This window comes from Salvelinus alpinus, chromosome 7, assembly GCF_045679555.1.
Source record: "Salvelinus alpinus chromosome 7, SLU_Salpinus.1, whole genome shotgun sequence".
Taxonomy (NCBI): domain Eukaryota; kingdom Metazoa; phylum Chordata; class Actinopteri; order Salmoniformes; family Salmonidae; genus Salvelinus; species Salvelinus alpinus.
In genome coordinates this window covers 51,401,091-51,422,252 of record NC_092092.1, presented here as the reverse complement: position 1 = coordinate 51,422,252, position 21,162 = coordinate 51,401,091, and the positions used below count along the sequence as shown (strand labels likewise).

The 21,162-nt window shown below is 44.7% G+C and overlaps 1 protein-coding gene across 1 annotated transcript in view; it reads left to right on the top strand.

Moving 5' to 3' along the window:
• LOC139581144 (gamma-aminobutyric acid receptor subunit alpha-2-like) overlaps positions 1-17,009 on the top strand; it is a 62,798-nt gene extending 45,789 nt beyond the window's left edge. Inside the window, exon 10 of the mRNA XM_071410605.1 lies at positions 16,131-17,009. Within this exon, the coding sequence (XP_071266706.1) occupies positions 16,131-16,439 (309 nt within the window). The 3' untranslated portion in view covers positions 16,440-17,009. The remainder of the gene's footprint in view (positions 1-16,130) is intronic.
• Positions 17,010-21,162: the final 4,153 nt, after the last annotated feature.

The window sequence follows — 21,162 nt, the reverse complement described above, 5'->3', positions numbered from 1 at the left end:
AATAACATATGGAGAGGGAAACTGTGAAAGAGTCATACAGTGAAAAAGACTATCTGTGTGGGAAGATCAGTTTGAAGTGAATCAGACTTTGTGGGGGTAATAAACATTTGCTGTGACACACTTTGCATCAGTTCATTAGTTAGACACCACAAATAAACTAAAAAGTGAAGTGGAACGGTTGGGGCTTAGTTTGAATACATCCCTCAGAATGTCCGTATTCATCTTTAAAAAAGCAGATATATTTAAATATACTGGATATTTCAGTGCTCATTCAAAGTAATAAAAGTAAATACCATATAATACTTTTGATCAGATAATCCCTAACCATTTACCGTTAACCTACAGTATGACAGCTGAATTGAATGGGAAATTACAGTGGCTAGGTCGGTAGAATGGAAAGCAGCATTTCGTGAGTAATTCACAACTGGGCACAGACGTCAATTCAACTTCTATTCCACGTTGGTTCAATGTAATTTCACTGAAATGTCGTGGAAACAACGTTGATTTGCTCAGTGGGTCCTCACGAAACCTAAACAAAAAAAATCACCCGATTTTGAGATTTTCACGAAATGTAATGAATAAAAGAGTCCTTCAGAGGAAGGATTGTTGACATATATTGGACATTTGTATCTAAAAGCATAATTGAAAAATGATTATCAAAGTTGGCATATTTACCCAGGCCTGCTTTAAGACTCCATAGGTGCTACAAAGCATATTATGTGTAATATGAGTAGTATTTTGATTTCAATAACTTTTGTTTTATATTCATGTAGGAATATTGAAAAAGATAAACATGAATTTTGAAAATATACAAATGTTGATTTGTCAATTGTTTCTGTCCCAACAAAAAAAACATTTTGGTGACCAAAAGTTGTCTGTTCTTTCGAGCAATCTATTGCTCAACATTTTTAAACGTGTATTTTTCCATATATAGACACACCCTGTGTTTTAACAAAATTAGCTAAATGCATTGAGCTTGTCTGATGCTTTAAGCTTACAGTTTGATGCCTCAGGAAGGCGCAAGAGATCTAGATAACCATAAAAAATGTATTTAAAAAATAACCTGACCCAACTCTTCGCCTCCCTCTCGTGCTGGCTTTCGCAGATTCTGCCATTAATCTCCTGAAGTTTCCGGTAATAGGCTACCTGAGGAGTTCGCAGCCTTTCTCATGTGGAATGGCAATTTATCTTACCATTTATTTAAAAAAAATTATTGTACTTTTACCCCTTTTTTCCCCTAATTGGTAGTTCGTCTTGTCCAATCACTGAAATTTCCCTTGCGTAAAAACAGATGTTGTATGCTTGCTGTTTGAGGTGAAGAAAACATTACTTTGAGAACCTCCACAGGTCATTAGTGGTGGTGCGTTAAGCCAATCAGACATACTACCAGATCCCCAAATGAACACATTTATATGTCTACATTTGCGAGCAGGCCAGGTAGCCTATAGGTCTACCTCTATGCATGTGTGTCCTTACTCAACATTGACAGGAGCGCTCCAAACTAAAGACAATGACTAAATTGACAGAACTCGTAAATGGAATTAAATAAACTAAAACTTGTTTTTCACAACTGTAGTATAGGTTGTGCACTCTGCAAACAATGTGTGCACTCAGACAATGAGAACAGGAAAACTGGAATAATAATATTGAATGTATTAAAATAAATAACCGTAACCAAAGTAACAAACATTGTACATTAGAAATGATAGGAATTAATGGTAAATGTACTACTGGTGATATATGTAATGGGAAATTGATATACACTAACAATCAAACACAAACAATTCACACAATTAAGTTATAAAACAGTGAATGTGCACAAATTGTCAGGAGACAGTGGATTCTGGAGAGAGAAGTGCGTTGTGCATCTGGGTGCACGGTCAATCCGACGTCTGCATTGGCCATGCAGCATTTATGGTGATATGGCCTCAGCAGAAGTCAGGGCATTCATACTCCTTGAGCTTCGTGGAGCAGTGCAGGGCTGTTGTCAAGGAAGTGAGTTTGTGTTTATACAGGATGTACCGCCTCCACCTAACGTCAAACAATCATACAGAGCCCTCCGCATTGTTACAACATTTGGGAGGCACATGGCGATGAGGTACAGAGGTTGATTTGGCAATTGCGTCACACCCTCCATATGGAGCCTGCGACCACATTTTAGAATCAGGCATAAATTGGCTTTTAGTCTACCCCTCAGCAATGAATTAGTTTACTGAGATGGGCGCAAATATATATTTTTTTGTTACTGCTCGACTAAAACAATCTTTGTTGACCAACAGCCTAATGACCAAACAATCGACCAGTCGACTAATTGGGGTCAGCCCTAAACAATTTAATTGATTTTACTGAGTTACAGTTCATATGAGGAAATCAGTCAATTGAAATGAATTCATTAGGGCCTAATCTATGGATTTCACGATTGGGAATACAGATATGTGTCAGGCTTGTGCGTACTTGCGGTGAAGTCAGGTGCAGGAGAGCAGAGAATTGTGAACAGGGGCACACTTTATTTCGTCAGGAGAGAGATACAGACGGACGCAGCTGCGTCAAAAACCTCAGGCCAACAAGGCAAAGAGTAAAACGCGCAAAACAGTCACAAAACATCAAATGTATAGCAATACGTGTAATAACACGGAAAACCGAACGCTAGCCTAGTGCGTACAAAAACACGTAACACACAAACTATTTCAGACAAAGACATGAGGGGGAACAGAGGAATAAATACATGTAGTGTGATTGGGAATGAAAACCAGGTGTGCAGGGAACAAGACAAAACAAATGGCTAACTGAAAAATGGAGTGGCAATGGCTAGAAAGCCGGTGACGTTGACCGCCGAACGCCGCCCGAACAAGGAGAGGAGCCGACTTCGGCAGAAGTCGTGACAGTACCCCCCTCCCCCCTGAGCCGCGCGCTGACACCGGCCTCGGGGACGACCTGGAGGTCGAGGCACAGGGCGATCCGGCCGGCGACAGTGGAACTCCCGTAGAAGTTCAGGGTCCAACACATCCGCCACCGGAACCCAGCGCCTCTCCTCCGGACCGTACCCCTCCCACTCCACGGGGTACTGAAGGCCCCCTGCCCGACGCCTTGAGTCTAGGATGGAACGGACGGAGTACGCTGGGGCCCCCTCGATGTCCAGAGGAGGCGGAGGAACCTCCAGCACCTTAGACTCCTGGAGTGGACCAACCACCACCGGCCTGAGGAGAGACACATGGAACGAGGGGTTAATATGGTCATCAGGGGGAAGCTGTAAACTGTAACATACCTCGTTCACTCTCCTCAGGACTTTGAATGGCCCCACAAACCGCGGACGCAGCTTCCGGCAGGGCAGGCGGAGGGGCAGGTTTCGGGTCGAGAGCCAGACCCGGTCCCCCGCCTCACTGCAGTGACGGTACGCGCTGGTCTTTTGGCGCAGCGCGGCCCGCTGAAGGTGACCATGGGTGGCTTTCCATGTCTCCTCCAAGCGCCTGAACCAATCGTCCACCGCAGGAGCCTCGATCTGACTCTGATGCCACGGTGCCAGAACTGGCTGGTACCGCAATACAGACTGAAAGGGGGAGAGGTTAGTGGAAGAGTGGCGGAGTGAGGGCACGAACGCCACCCACTCCCCCGGCCGGTCCTGGCAATAGGACTGCAGAAACCTGCCCACATCCTGGTTCGCTCTCTCCACCTGCCCATTACTCTTGGGGTGAAAACCCGAGGTGAGGCTGATCGAGACCCCCAGACGTTCCATGAACGCCCTCCAGTCTCTCGACGTGAACTGGGGACCTCGATCAGACACTATATCCTCAGGCACCCCGTAGTGCCGGAAGACGTTTGTAAACAGGGCCTCCGCGGTTTGTAGGGCTGTAGGGAGACCGGGCAGAGGGAGGAGACAACAGGACTTAGAAAAACTATCCACAACGACCAGGATTGTGGTGTTTCCCTGTGAAGGAGGAAGATCCATCAGGAAATCCACCGACAGGTGTGACCAAGGCCGTTGTGGAATGGGTAAGGGATGTAGCTTACCCTTGGGCAGGTGCCTGGGAGCCTTACACTGGGCGCACACCTAGCAGGAGGAAACATAAACCCTCACGTCCTTAGCCAAGGTGGGCCACCAGTACTTCCCAGTTAGACAGCGCACCGTCCGACCGATCCCCGGATGACCAGAGGAGGGAGATGTGTGGGCCCAATAGATCAACTGGTCACGGACAGCAGACGGAATGTACCGACGCCCGACGGGACACTGGAGTGGAGCGGGCTCTGTACGCAACGCCTGCTCAATGTCCGGGCCCAGCTCCCACGCGACCGGCGCTACCAGGCAGGAGGCTGGGAGAATGGGAGTCTGATCCATGGGCCGCTCCTCTGTGTCATACAGCCAGGACAGTGCATCTGCCTTCACATTCTGGGAAACTGGTCTGTAGTACAAAAAAGAACATGGCCCACCTTGCCTGACGAGGATTCAGTCTCCTCGCTGCCCGGATGTACTCCAGGTTGTGGTGGTCAGTCCAGATGAGGAAAGGGCGTTTAGCCCCCTCAAGCCAATGTCTCCACGCCTTCAAAGCCTTAACCACAGCCAACAGCTCCCGGTCCCCCATATCATAGTTCCGCTCTGCCGGGCTGAGCTTCTTCGAGAAGAAAGCACAGGGGCGGATCTTTGGTGGCGTGCTCGAGCGCTGAGAGAGCACGGCTCCAATCCCAGCATCGGACGCACCCATCTCCACTATGAATGCCAAAGAGGGATCCGGATGGGCCAGCACAGGAGCCGAGGTAAACAGAGCTCTTAGGTGCCCAAAAGCCCTGTCCGCCTCAACCGACCACTGCAGACGTACTGGACCCCCCTTCAGCAGTGAGGTAATGGGAGCAGCCACCTGGCCAAAACTCCGGATAAATCTCCGGTAGTAATTGGCAAACCCTAAAAATCGCTGCACCTCCTTAACCGTGGTGGGAGTCGGCCAATTACGCACGGCTGCAATGCGGTCACTCTCCATCTCCACCCCTGATGTGGAAATGCGATACCCTAGGAATGAGACGGCCTGCTGAAAGAACAGGCATTTCTCAGCCTTGACGTACAGGTCATGCTCCAACAGTCGTCCAAGTACCTTGCGCACCAAGGAAACATGTTCGGCACGTGTAGCGGAGTATATCAGAATGTCATCAATATACACCACTACACCCTGCCCGTGCAGGTCCCTGAAAATCTCGTCTACAAAGGATTGGAAGACTGATGGAGCATTCATCAACCCGTACGGCATGATGAGGTACTCAACGCCGTCATCATGCCTGAGGTGATACTAAACGCCGTCTTCCACTCGTCTTCCACTCGTCTCCCTCCCGGATACGCACCAGATTGTACGCACTCCTGAGATCCAGTTTAGTGAAGAAGCGCGCCCCGTGCATTGATTCAATCGCCGTGGCGATAAGAGGTAGCGGTTAACTGTACCTCACCGTGATTTGATTGAGACCTCGATAGTCAATGCACGGGCGCAGACCTCCATCCTTCTTCTTCACAAAAAATAAACTCGAGGAGGCGGGTGAAGTGGAGGACCGAATGTACCCCTGACGCAGGGATTCAGAGACATATGTCTCCATAGCCGCCGTCTCCGCTTGCGACAGGGGATACACGTGACTCTTGGGAAGTGCAGCGTCTACCAAGAGATTTATTGCACAATCCCCCCGTTGATGGGGTGGTAATTGAGTCGCCTTCTTTTTACAGAAAGCGAAAGCCAAATCTGCATTATTCTGGGGGGATGCGCACGGTGGAGACCTGGTCTGGACTTTCCACCATGGTAGCACCAACGGAAACCCCTACACACCTCCCCGAGCACTCAGGAAAGGCCTAGTACCACGGGAAACGCAGGAGAGTCAATGAGAAAGAGACTGATTCTCTCCTCGTGACCCCCTTGCGTCTCCATGGCCAGGGAGATGGTGGCTTCCCTGATTAGCCTGGACCCTAATGGTCCACTATCCAGAGCGTGAACCGGGAAAGGTCTAACCACAGGAATAATGGGGATCCCTAAACTAAGGGCTAACGCTCTGTCGATAAAATTCCCAGCTGCGCCTGTATCGACGAGCGCCTTATGCTGGGAATGCCGGGAGAACTCAGGGAAACAAACAGGTACAAACAGGTGGACAACAGAGGACTCTGGATGAGAGTGGTGCAGACTCACCTGGGGTGACACCAGAGTGCCCTGCCTGCTGCCTCGAATCCGAGAGGGACCAACCCGGCACCGACTGGCAGTGTGCCCTCTGCGGCCACAGATGGTGCACGTGAAGGCCCCTCCTCCAGCCTTCCTACGCGCAGCCTCTCCCAGCTCCATGGGCACCGGAGCGGGAGTGCTGGAAGATGGAACTGACAGAGCCCCCTCTGGACGTCCACGGGTGACCTGCAGGTTATCCAACCGGATGGACAGATCACCCAGTTGGTCAAAGATGATGGTGGCATCCCTGCAGGCCAACTCCCGTCGGACATCCTCGCACAGGCTGCATCGATAGTGGTCGATGAGGGCCCTTTTCGTTTCATCCTGGTCCGGCGGCCAAGGTCCGGAATTCCAGCGCGAACACCTGTGCGCTCCTCGTCCCCTGCCTCAAATGGAAGAGCCGTTCCCCCGCCGCTCTTCCTTCGGGCGGATGGTCAAAGATGGCCCGGGAAGCGGCGGGTGAACTCCTCGAAGTGGTCCAACGCCGTGTCTCCTTCTCCCCATATGGCGTTTGCCCACTCCAGAGCTCTCCCTGAGAGGCATGAGACGAGGGCGGACACTCTCTCCCTTCCCGAACGGTGGCCAGGTATAAGTCCAGTTGTAAAAGGAACCCCTTGCACTATGCTGCCGTCCAATCATACTCCCTGGAAAGGGAGAGATGCATCCCACTGGAACTGGATCCGGACGGGACGGGTAGAGGTAACCCCGGTTGCGCTGGTCGAGGCGGTCGAGACTTCCTGTCTCTCCCAGCAGTCCATGGTCTGGACAACGTGATCCATCATGGCACCGAGATGATGCAGCATTGCCACGTGCTCCTCGACTCCTCTGACCGGGGTACCTGCTCCTGCTGACTCCATGGTGGGTGTGAAATTCTTGGGCTTGTGCGTACTTGTGGTGAAGTCAGGTGCAGGAGAGCAGAGAATTGTGAACAGGGGCACACTTTATTTCGGCAGGAGAGAGATACAGACGGACGCAGCTGCGTCAAAAACCTCCAGCCATCAAGGCAAAGTGTAAAACACGCAAAACAGTCACAAAACATCAAATGTATAGCAATACAAACAAGCTTTGTGTAATAACACGGAAAACCGAACGCTAGCCTAGTGCGTACAAAAACACGTAACACACAAACAATTTCACGCAAAGACATAAGGGGGAACAGAGGAATAAATATATGTAGTGTGATTGGGAATGAAAACCAGGTGTGCAGGGAACAAGACAAAACAAATGGAAAATGAAAAATGGAGCGCGATGGCTAGAAAGCCGGTGACGTTGACCGCCGAACGCCGCCCGAACAAGGAGAGGAGCTGACTTCGGCGGAAGTCGTGACAATATGCATCTGTTGGTCACAGATAACAACAAAAAAATGGGCCTCAGGATCTCATCACGGTATTGTTGTGCATTCAAATTGCCATCGATAAAATGCAATTCTGTTTGTTGTCCGTAGCTTATGCCTGCCCCAACGCCACCATGGGGCACTCTGTTCACAACGTCGACATCAACAAACCGCTCGCCCACACAACACCATACAGTTGAAGTTGGAAGTTTACACACACTTAGGTTGGAGTCATTAAAACTAGTTTTTCAACCACTCCACACATTTCTTGTTAACAAACTATAGTTTTGGCAATTCGGTTAGGACATCTACTTTGTGCAGGACACAAGTAATTTTTCCAACAATTGTTTACAGACAGATTATTTCACTTATAATTCACTGTGGATGTATTTCAAGGCCTACCTTCAAACTCAGTCCCCCTCTGCTTGACATCATGGGAAAATCAAAAGAAATCAACCTAGCCTCAGCAAAAAAAATGGTAGACCTCCACAAGTCTGGTTCATCCTTGGGAGCAATTTCCAAACGCCTGAAGGTACCACATTCATCTGCACAAACAATAGTACGCAAGTATAAACACCATGGGACCACGCAGCCGTCATACCGCTCAGGAAGGAGATGTTTTCTGTCTCCTAGAGATGAACGTACTTTGGTGCGAAAAGTGCAAATCAATCCCAGAACAACAGCAAAGGACCTTGTGAAGATGCTGGAGGAAACGGGTACAAAAGTATCTATATCCACAGTAAAACGAGTCCTATATAGACTCAACCTGAAAGGCCACTCAGCAAGGAAGAAGCCACTGCTCCAAAACCGCCATAAAAAAGCCAGACTACGGTTTGCAACTACACATGGGGACAAATATCATACTTTTTGGAGAAATGTCCTCCGGTCTGATGAAACAAAAATAGAACTGTTTGACCATAATGACCATCGTTATGTTTGGAGGAAAAAGGGGGAGGCTTGCAAGCCGAAGAACACCATCCCAACCATGAAGCACAGGGGTGGCAGCATCATGTTGTGGGAGTGCTTTGCTGCAGGAGGGACTGGTGCACTTCACAAAATAGATGGCATCATGAGCTGGCAAAATGATGTGGATATATTGAACCAATATCTCAAGACATCAGTCAGAAAGTTAGAGCTTGGTCGCAAATGGGTCTTCCAAATGGACAATGACCAAAAGCATACTTCCAAAGTTGTGGCAAAATTGCTTAAGGACAATAAAGTCAAGGTATTGGAGTGGCCATCACAAAGCCCTGACCTCAATTCTATAGAACATTTGTGGGCAGAACTGAAAAAGTGTGTGCGAGCAAGGAGGCCTAAAAACCTGACTCAGTTACACCAGCTCTGTCAGGAGGAATGGGCCACAATTCACCCAACCTATTGTGGGAAGCTAGTGGAAGGCTACCCGAAACATTTGACCCAAGTTAAACAATTTAAAGGCATTGCTACTAAATACTAATTGAGAGTATGTAAACTTCTGACCCACTGGGAATGTGATGAAAGAAATGAAAGCTGAAATAAATCATTCTCTCTACTATTATTCTGACATTTCACATTCTTAAAATAAATTGGTGATCCTAACTGACCTAAGACAGGGAATTTTTACTGGGATTAAATGTCAGGGATTGTGAAAAACTGAGTTTAAATGTATTTGGCTAAAGAGTATGTAAACTTCCAACTTCAACTGTACATGTGGTCTGTAGTTGTGAGGCCGGTTGGCTCACAACTTTTTTTTAATTTAAGCTTTATTTAACTAGGCAAGTCAGTTAAGAACACATTCTTATTGACAATGACAGCCTACCCCGGCCAAACCCTAACCCGGACGATGCTGGGCCAATTGTGAGCCGCCCTATGGGACTCCCAATCACGGCCGGTTGAGATACAGCCTGGAATCAAACCAGGGTCTGTAGTGATGCCTCTAGCACTGAGATGCAGTGCCTTAGACCGCTGTGCCACTCAGGGTTGGAGGTGACTTATGGTAGAAAAATGAATGTTAAAATATCTGGCAACAGCTCTGGTGTACATTCCTGCAAGTCAGCATGCCAATTGGACGCTTCCTCTAAACTTGCGACATATGTGGCATTGTGTTGTGTGACAAAACTGCACATTTTAGATTGGCCTTTTATTGTCCCGAACACAAGGTGCACCTGTGTAATGATAATGCGGTTTAATCAGATTCTTGATATGCCACACCTGTCAGATGGATGGGTTATCTTGGCAAAGGAGCATTGCTCACTAAAAGGGATGTAAACAAATTAGGGCTGACCGTATTTAGTCCACCGGTCGATAGGCTGTTGGTCAACCGAGATTTCTTTAGTTGAGCAGTCGCAATTATTATAAAAAAAATGTATGGTGCCCAAGACGCCTGTCTGATTCGCACCTGTCTCCGTGGACTAATCCATTGCGGAGGCCACGGGGATGGCACTGTCATCACTCTAAAACATGTGATACTGAAATTGTATATGGTTGTATTATGTAAAAAATAATGGTGCAACACTAATAAATCTAATATTATTTTTTAACAAATACGCTTTGTCCCGCGTTGGATACGGTCGCTGTCCGCGGTTCTGAAACATAGTCTTCCGTGCGCCGTAGAATTGGCGCCTTTCCCTGTTGCTATGTGCATAATAGCAAAATTAACCAGTATATTGGGATTGAGGCAACAATGTGACAGAGGCAACAGCAGTAGAGACGAGGGAACAGCCCGTGCTTTAACCCCTATTCGGGCGGGATTTGATTTAGTGGGGGTGGTCAGGTAATGCAATTATGTGCACAAGCTCAAAACACCACGTCTGTCATTTTAGTCACGTCCGAATCTGCCATGTCGGTCATTTGTACATGGCAGGAGAGTAACAATTACAGGCAGAATAACCTAAATTTTTGGGGGCGAACTCCAAGGTCCTCTGATAATACTAGTACCGTGCGAATCGACATCCATGTGTTTTGAGAGAAATATTGGAGTTTGAGAGGTGATGCACATGGTTTGAGCAAGAAAACAATAACTGATTCGATAAATTGAACGAAGTGCTGCGCATAGCCTATGAAGGGCCTAGATGTATCAACTTTCACAGTGAACGTTTTTGTTCATATATTTTGTGGTTGTGAATTGAATATTGCCAAATGCATCAGTAAAAAATGTTGCGCCTATTTAATGTAACCCCTTGCTGTTTATAGATTGCAAACAGCATACACTTGCGCATCAATAGCCTTAAAACGCATCTCAAATGCAAGTGCACTGTTTAGCTCACATCTGAAGGTTGGGAGGCATTTGGGACGTATACTACGGATTGCTAAAATATCCTAATGATTATGATCACACTTCCTCAATTCAAATATTATGGCTACACGATACCAAAGATGGATGGTATGGTTTAGAAACCTGGGAACCAAATTCAAGTTATCCGTGTAGCCCTGCTATCGCCTGGACTTGTTAAAATATTTTCACGGCTAGAAAAAAACCTCCAGGCTTCCGTAGAAAGAATTATAGGAGGCTGTTTGTAAAAAAACGAATTCCGTCCGAATCGTCCTCTTGGATTAACGGACGTCTGGGGTAATAAATACATAACCAACGTTCTCTAGTAATACTAGTCCCATGCGAATAGGGCTTAGCCTAAGAAAATTGAGGAGAGAGCAAGCCCCAACTTAATAAGGTCTGTAATCAATAGCCTAACTGTTAAATGTGCCTGGACTTATAAATCATCCATATATATCTACAGAAATAAGGCAGATCTTGCTTCTGTTGCCTGTTTGAGTGTTTAATAGCTTGCTGATTCCGTGAGCACCAACCCTCAAGCAACCCACCAACCCTATACCCTACTTTTTCTTGATCTCCTTATTTTGTCATTATTACAATTATTATTATGATCATCATTATACCAATAAGTAATGTCGTTATCATAAGTAGGCTTTGTATGGTATCCTTGTATAACCACCATTGAGCTGTAGGCCCAAGAGCACCTTTGTCCTATATTTCAATATATAGGCTAGTTTGTCATAACCAATTTATTGATGTGAATATCATATGCTATAGGTCAGGCCCTATTGGTCACATGCGTACAATGTTTCACGTAGAGAGAGCAAGGGTTGGGGGAATAGGGAATGTTTTCCCTAAACAAATTAGGGATTTTGGTTTTTCAGTCAGAAACAAGTAAGAAACTAAATGGATGAAATTATGTTGCAGCTTCATCGCAGACAGCGCAATAAAACACTTGCTGTGCTGTGGGGCCTTTTCGCTGCAGTAGGGTGGAGATCGAGACAACATGACACACATGCACTTGCTGTAATTTTTGTAAACACAGTGTGACCATTGGGCTCTTATTTTTTACCCCTTATTCTCCCCAATTTTCATGATATCCAATTGGTAGTTACAGTCTTGTCCCATCACTGCAACTCCCGTACGGACTCGGGAGAGGCGAAGGTCAAGAGCCGTACGTCCTCCGAAACGCAACCATGCCAAGCCACATTGCTTCTTGACACAATGCTCGCTTAACCCAGAAGCCAGCCGCAACAACGTGTCGGAGGAAACACTGTACACCTGGCGACCGTGTAAGCATGCATGTGCCCAGCCCGCCACAGGAGTTGCTAGAGTGCGATGGGACAAGGACATCCTGGCCGGCCAAACCCTCCCCTAACCCGGACGATGCTGGGTCAATTGTGCGCCGCCGCATGGGTCTACCGGTCACGGCCGGCTGCGACATCGGGCTCTTTCTTGAGTCATTTGTGTCTTAATTATTTCATCAAACAGTGTGCTTCAAGCATCAAACAAGCTCAGTGTATATGTAGTTGGTTTTATTCAAACACATAGGGTGTGTCTGTCTATATATGTAAAAATAAGTTAAACATTTCAACCAAGATTTGTGTTGTTATTGGGGACAGCCCTAAAAAATATGCACATCCCTGTTAGTGAACATTTCTCCTTTGCCAAGATAATCCATCCACCTGACAGGTGTGGCATATCAAGAAGCTGATTAAACAGCATGATCATTGCACAGGTGCACCTTGTGCTGGGGACAATAAAAGGCCACTCTTTAATGTGCAGTTTCATCACACAACACAATGCCACAGATGTCTCAAGTTTTGAGGGGGTGTGCAATTGGCATGCTGACTGCAGGAATGTCCACCAGAGCTGTTGCCAGAGAATTTAATATTAATGTCTCTACCATAAGCCGCCTCCAGCGTTGTTTTAGAGAATCTGGCAGTACGTCCAATCGGCCTCACAACCGCAGACCCCATGTAACCACACCAGCCCAGGACCTCCACATCCGGCTTCTTCACCTGCGGGATCGTCTGAGACCAGCCACCCGGACAGCTGATGAAACTGTGGGTTTGCCAACCGAAAAATGTCTGGACAAACTGTCAGAAACTGTCTCAGGGAAGCTAATCTGCGTGCTCGTCGTCCTCACCAGGGTCTTGAACTGACAGCAGTTCAGCGTCGTAACCGACTTCAGTGGGCAAATGCTCACCTGTGATGGCCACTGGCATGCTGGAGAAGTGTGCTATTCACGGATGAATGGTGAGTTAAGCTATGGGCAGCCATAAGCTACGGACAACGAACACAATTGCATTTTAGCGATAACAATTTGAATGCACAGAGATACCGTGACGAGATCCTGAGGCCCATTGTCATGCCATTCATCCGCCGCCATCACCTCATGTTTCAGCATGATAATGCACAGCCCCATGTTGCAAGGATCTATACACAATTCCTGTAAGCTGAAAATGTCCCAGTTCTTCCATGACCTGTGTCGTGTCTTTGGCATTATTAAAGTGAAGACTATTATTTTATCAAATCAATTCTCTGTAATTATTATTACGTGATTAAACTAATCATGCAAATGTAATTAACTAGGAAGTCGGGGCACCAAGGAAAATCTTCAGATTACAAAGTTATAATTTTCCTAATATAACTTTTCAGATATTTAACATCTGATCAATTAGTCTTCTAATTAATGAATTCTTCTTTACCTCACGTTTAGTCTTATTCCAAATGTCGTAAATTGTTGGTTATCTGCATGAACCCAGTCTTTGCTATGAATCATCCATACATCAATTGTCTTAATCATTTATTTACTAACTAACTAAATATCACAGAAATGCATAACAAGCAAACAAACAGTAGGCATGGTTACAAGGAAATGATAGGGGATGTGCCCTAGTGGGCTAAACCGGTATGGCGGCTTGGTAGACAAAGGGATTGAGAAGGGCGCGAAAGACAAGACACTACACAGTTGATAATTATAATAATTGAAATGCTCATCCTTTGCACATGAACGCTCACTCATTCGGGAATAATTGCAATCAATATATATACAGTGGGGAGAACAAGTATTTGATACACTGCCGATTTTGCAGGTTTTCCTACTTACAAAGCATGTAGAGGTCTGTAATTTTTATAAATAAAATGCATATTAATTACTTAAAATCATGCAATGTGATTTTCTGGATTTTTGTTTTAGATTCCGTCTCTCACAGTTGAACTGTACCTATGATAAAAATTACAGACCTCTACATGCTTTGTAAGTAGGAAAACCTGCAAAATCGTCAGTGTATCAAATACTTGTTCTCCCCACTGTATTTACGCTCAGTGTGTCATCGTGATCTCTGTTGGAATCGTCCTTTTCTGTTGGAAAGTTCTTATTTGGTTAGAATGGATACTTCAGAGTAACATTCAGAAATGTTCTTATAGATAGATGTTTCGGCGGTTGTCGGTCTTCGCATTCAGTCGACATAAATTCTAGCTGCAGACTAGTAATTAGTATCGAAGATTTGCTCTTATTCTGTCGGTATCGATAGTCTCAGAGTTTAACAACCATTACAACCTTAGCTTATACTGAAGGTACGCATGGTCTCTACTCAAACCTTAGTCCTCTCGGTAATCGAGGTACGCATAGTCTCTACTCAAACCTTAGCCCTCTCGGTAATCGAGGTACACTTGGTCTCTACTCAAACCTTAGCCCTCTCGGTAATCGAGGTACGCTTGGTCTAAAGGGAATTCCTCCAGGTGGGGGTTATATTCGTAACAGTAGAAAGGGGCTGTCCCATGACGCCAGATCAATGTCTGTGCTCATGGGGCGGGCCAATGATTTAGTTCAACTTTAAAGGGAATTGGATTCTCTTTCATTAAACAGTTTAAAATCACATTACATAATTTCACAAATAGTTTCATCTTTACTCATTCATTTTATACAATAATTAGATGCAAGCCTCAGAATGGAGGCTCCTGTATAAACAGAGTTATGGTAATGTGGCTGTATTGTCTTTCCTGAGGTCACAATCATAAAACAAAATGAACCGGTCGTAGCTGGATTCTCCACCGACCGTTTACGCAGTCTCCAAAACATGGATATTGTTCAGTTCTCAAGTTCTGTGAGGTAGAAGAAGTTCCTTTGTTCTACTGTGAACCTCAGGTTGTAAATTCCTGAGGAGACTCTCTTCCCCCCGGCCATGCGGTATAGAGAGAGGGATAACAGAGCCTGGGTGCAGGGGGAAGAGAGAGGTGGTGAGAGAGAGAGAGTTGGTGCTGGCTATATGCAAAGAGGGCCACGTCATGAAACCTAACGCATTTGACGATGTTCAACTTCAATTCATTGGCACAAAACGTGCGTCAGACAAAAATATTGTTTTGTCTCTGACTGGCATAGAACAGGTAGTGGTCACCTACATTCAATGTAGTAGGTTTAGGCTAGACCCAATATATAAGCTTACATACGTATGGTGGATTAATAGCCCAGCCTATGAATTAACTTCTAATTTACACATCTCGGTCTTCACTTTTCTCTTCTTGGCCAGTTCATGCATCTCCACTGGCCTCTCTCTCTCTCCATCTTCTCTCTATTCCTCTTATAGCTCTTGAACCAGTAGCCTAGCCCAATGAGTGTCCCAGAAGTAGCAATATAGTTTTGGTCACTAATTTTGAGCAATTCAAATAAATAAATATATATATATTAGAGGAAAGAAGAACCTTTATAGTGTTCACAATGAACTGGCAGAGAAGTTTGAATGGCGAGAGCTTCTCTGGTATGATGTGATCACATTGGCTGGTGGTAATAATGCAACAAAGGCGAATCGTCTGTTCTCTCCTCGCCCAATGTTTATGTTTACAATAAAATGTAACATCAGAATGCCCAATGTAAGAAGGTTTCCAATCAAATGTATGAATTAAGTTAGAACGTTTGCCTATCAGTCTAACTTGCATGAACATTGTGATTGGATGACAGCTGTGAGGGTTATCGAATCAGGATCAAATCCTCTGATCTCCTCGAGCTCGTTAATGATAGAATGTTCATATTTGACGATTGCAGAAAGGCCAGTCTTATTGGCAAATGACAGGAGTGGCAAGGAGTGGAATGTAATAGCTGAACAGAGACGGCAACCAGGCTAGTCACATAGTAATTCCCTGCTAAAATGTTGACAGTATGGTGCTCGACAGCACATCCAAGACCCGGCTGGCATTCATTCTGCCACTTCTCTGCATTTAGATTGATGCATTACCCTATCCCAGATCCCATTAATTATTATTAAGAACCTCCCCTGGGTGCATTCATCATCTAGGACTGTCTGGAACACATGCTAGCCGGAAGTGACTGATGACTGCTAGCTCCTAACTTTTGCTCTTTCCACAGAAAAAAGAGAAGGCCTCCGCCATGAAGAAGAACAACGCGTACGCCGTGGCGTTGGCCAACTATGCACCCAACATCACCAAAGACTCTGGGTTGTCCACCATCGCCAAGGGCGGCGCTGCTGACCCCAACATGGCGGTTGGCAAGGTGGGTGGCAAAGCAGACCCAAAGAAGACTTTCAACAGTGTGAGCAAAATCGATAGGATTTCGAGGATTATGTTCCCGGTCCTGTTTAGCAGCTTCAACTTAGTCTATTGGGCCACATACTTAAACAGAGAACCTTATATAAAGGATATGGTGCCCGCAACCTAGAGGCCTCTCCCTCCTGCATTGTAATATATCCGAATTACGGGACTAAAAGACTTAGCAAATACGACTAGTATCTGCTAACTCTTGGTTCGTTGGTACAAGACAGACAAGCCCTGGATTGCTTTGTGTCCTTCTCTTTCCTGTTTTTTCTACACCACTTTCTGCAGTGCTTTTGGAAAGAACTGGCCTTTGTAAATACAGCATAAATGTATAATCATGACTTTTGTGCGTTTCGTGATATAATCAGTGAAAAATACATTTATTTTGTGCGCTTATGTTTTATTGACCATTGATGGCTCCATGTTTGAGAAGTTTATGAAAGGAACCTCGAGATGTTTATTTTAGTCAAAAGGTTTTAGAAAATCTTATTTTTTTTATATTTCATCTTATTTTTTATTTTTTTGTGGGCTAAGTATATAATATTTCTCAGCGACCAGTATTTCTCAATTATGTATAAAGTTATCTTTTTCTATACAAGCCAATACAAAAAAATATGATTTTTTTTAAAAATGCTTATGTTTTATTGCAATGTAGTATATTATTTTGTTAAACAAAATATCAACATAAGCAAAACAATGGTTTTTGTGTGTTGATTTACCATACTGTGTAATGATTGATTATTAATTGATTTTATTTGCCAGTAAAAAAAAACATTTACCCACACACAATACATACATTTAAAAACATGACAGGGATAACACAAAAAAGTCTGACTTATTTCCATTGTGAAGCCTTAAAATGGAATGGATGAAGGGGATGATTGATGCATTTGAGGGAGGGTGGGAGCATCAATGATCTCAGTGGAGGGAGAATCATGGTAGCAGACAGGGAAGTCTGACAGGCAGTCAGACACGGACAGGTCCGTAGCCTCAGCCACGCATCTCACCGTCTCAGATGTCCTGTGTAGCCATTTGGCTCAGACTAAGTACAGTGCCTTCGGAAAGTATTCAGACCCCTTGACTTTTTCCGAATTTTGTTACATAACAGCCTTATTCTAAAATGGATTACATTTTTTTTTAATCCTCAGCAATCTACACACAATACCCTAAATTGACCAAGCAAAAACACGTTTTTATGCATTTTTGCTAATTTATAAAAAACAAAAACAAAAATACCTTATTTACATAAGCATTCAGAACCTTTGCTATGAGATTCGAAATTAGGCTCAGGTACATCCTGTTTCCATTTATCATCCTTGAGATGTTTCTGCAACTCGATTGGAGTCCACCTGTGATAAATTAAATTGATTGGACATGATTTGGAAAGGCACACCTGTCTCTAAAAGGTGACACATGGTGGTGGCAGCACCATGCTATGGGGATGTTTTTCAGCGGCAGGGACTGGGAGACTAGTCAGGAACTTGGGAAATATGAACGGAGCAAAGTACAGAGAGATCCTTGATGAAAACCTGCTCCAAGAGCGCCCAGGACCTCAGACTGGGGGCGAAGGTTCACCTTCCAACAGGACAACGACCCTAAACACACAAGCTAGACAAGCAGGAGTGGCTTCAGGACAAGTCTCTGAATGTCCTTGAGTGGCCCAGCCAGAGCCCGGACTTGACCAGAAAATAGCTGTGCAGCAACGCTCCCCATCCAACCTTGAGAGGATCTGCAGAGAAGAATGGGAGAAACTCCCCAAATACAGGGTTTCCAATCTTGTAGCGTCGTACCCAAGAAGACTCAAGGCTGTAGTCGCTGCCTAAGGTGCTTCAACAAAGTACTGAGTAAAGGGTCTGAATACTTATGTAAATGTGATATTTCAGTTTTCTGTTTTATACATTTGCAAACATTTCTAAAAAAAAAAAAAATTTTTTTTGTCATTTTGGGGTATTGTGTATAGATTCATGAGGAAAATTTATTATTTAATAAATTTTAGAATAAGGCTTTAGCGTAACAAAATGTGGGAAAAGTTAAGTGGTTCGAAATACTTTCTGAGGACACTGTATGTAGCTTGTCATTCATACTTCTGTGCAGCACCCACATGGGTGATGCCACTGCTGCCGTCAGGTGCTGAAAGCGCACCACACTTCTGTATGACGTAGTTGGTGTTTCACTTCGACAAGCTGTCGCAGTCCTCTCTCTGTTCTGCTCATCACTGTGTAAGGATGTTTCAAGTTGTTAAAATTATATTTCAATGATTGTCCATTCTACATTGGAGGCAGGTGCCATTTTCCCCTTTTTACTTCTATTCGTCAATTTTTAAGTTAGGACATGCGGAAGGCGGAGGAGCTCCAGTACAGTAGGCATTAATGCACAATAATGTTGGATGCCAGCCGCCGATAAACCCCAGAAGAAGGGCTGTTTTCCCGCAGTTCTGTTAACGACGGCGAGGGCAGGTGTTCAGCAGGCCGGAGCGAAGGTCATTGTGTGCTAGCTTAGCCAGCTAGTCCTAAGGAGGACTCCGGTATACAGCAGGTGGGAGGTAGGGGCGACACTGTGTGCTAACTAACTAGCAAGCTAGCTGCACAAGGTGTCGCTAAATATTAAGCTAGCTAGTATACGGTGTCACCCTAGCCTCCCATCTGCTTTGCTAGCAGGAGGCGGGGATGACCAGTAGACAGTGTCCTTCCCCACGCCTGACGGGCACGGTTTTCGCCGGTACACAGCAGACGGGAACGACACAGTGTGTTAGCTAGCACATAGTGTCGCTAACTAGCAAGCTAGCTGGTTAGCTAGCACACGGTGTCGCCCTAGCCTCCCGTCCTCTGCTGTGCTAGAGGGAGGTGGGGGCAACGGTAGACAGTGTCCTTCGCCACCTGCCTGTCTGGCACTGTTTGCCCGCAGTTCTGTTAAGAACGGTGAGGGCAGGTGTTCAGCAGGTGAGAGCGAAGGACACAGTCTACCGGTGTCGCTCCCGCTTTCTAGCAAGGACTCTTGTAAAAAAAACTCTGATAATACTTTCATTTCCCTTTTGACCCACATTCAAAAGTTACTACAAGCATGAAGTGGTGTTCATGACGGAACAATTGGGAAGCTCGAGGGGGTGGGGTGTTCCTGCAGATTCTTTTACGATATACATGTATATCAGAAGGCGGATATTATGTATCAGAGCATTAAAATGTGTTGCACATGTACATGCTTTTCATTCACTGAGGTTTGAGTCCCGGTCGGTGCTACAGTATACTTCCATGTCTGGTTTCATTGACTCTCCCCTTTAACTGCCCCTAATTAACAAAGGTTTAGCTACAACTTCTGAATCCATTGGAGAGGATCAGCTTGAGCAAAGTGAGGTGTATAATCACGGATCTACAAATAGTATTCGCTGGCAAATAATAGGCTTTGTGAGATTAAGATTCGCAGAGCTACGCCTCCCCTGACTTAGGCGATCCCCCCACCATACACACACGCACAACCAGACATTGACTGACTGATTGGAGACAGCTTGTGTCAATTAAATAACATTTCCTATGATTTTCTACCTGCAGGAAACCTAGTGGATAATGCTGGAAATATTGATGAATGCAAAGTGCCAACAAAAAAAAGCCGAAAATCAAGGCCCTACACATGACATCTTTTGAAAAGTAAAAGTTTAGGCACAGCTTATTGGCAGTTTATTTTGCTTTGTTATGAGAGTAGCATTCACTTTATCTACCATCATTCAGTACCTTGGTTATATACATTTTCCCCTCACAGACACAAAAAATTACAGGCGTGTTTGCGAGAGAGAGAAATGTTAGTCTATGTTAGTGCATCTATGTTAGCTAACTAACATCTATATCTAACTAACATCTATGTTAGTTATGTACACTGTCACACTGACCTTGTTGATGAAGATTATTGAGCACCCAGAAATGAATGGAACTTATTTTGTCATGAACAGGCTTTGTATGAAGTGGCATCAATGGGATGTGTTGTTTGATTGCTACAATGGTGCTAGCCTGTTCTAAATCCTCAGATCAATTAAGTGATATTTCATAGGTAATTGGGTGTTGATCAAAGACCCTATGGACCAAACACCCACAAGTGCTTCAAAACAAATTTGCACCCGTGTCTACACATTATTATAACAATTGTTTACATTTATATGAAGTTATATCATGTATATGTTTCCTAAGTTTATGTGTTAAATAATGTACATCTTCTACCATTTTGCTCACCATCAACTGTTTCAATGGTTATGTACTGTATAGGGCCCGGAGTCTTTCATGGTCACATGGTCAGGGAAAACTTAGGGCACTAGCTATGAATGCGTCCATCAGATCTTTACAGATGTTGACATGCAACATTTCATGTTTACATACTGTATGTTTGTTATTCACCTTGCAGTTACAATTTTTTTCAAAAGTTAGATGTTGTGCATAGACATTATACGTCAAATGAAGTCTTCACAAATCACCTGTGTCTCAAGAGATTTGTGCATATATTATTAACTATTGAAGTGAACATTTCCATGAATACTTCTACTATTGCCAAAATTGGTGCCGTAGACAACAATTTCAATTGTTTTGCTATTTAGTTTGTCTGACAAATTACCCCTAAATTGTGTTATAAAAATCTTCCTAAAACAACACAACCACATAATGGTGTGGAACGCACACATTCGGGAAAGAGTGTTATGTGAAATGTGATACAATGTGGCACTCCTCTCTCAGTCATCACCTCTAGTCTAATCCAATATCAATCTAAAAGGCTGATATCATATCATTTGAGAACTTTGTCTGAAAAGTCATATCTCACGGGAATCCAAGTTTACTGTTATTATTTTTGATTCGTTTGCCTGTCGTGAT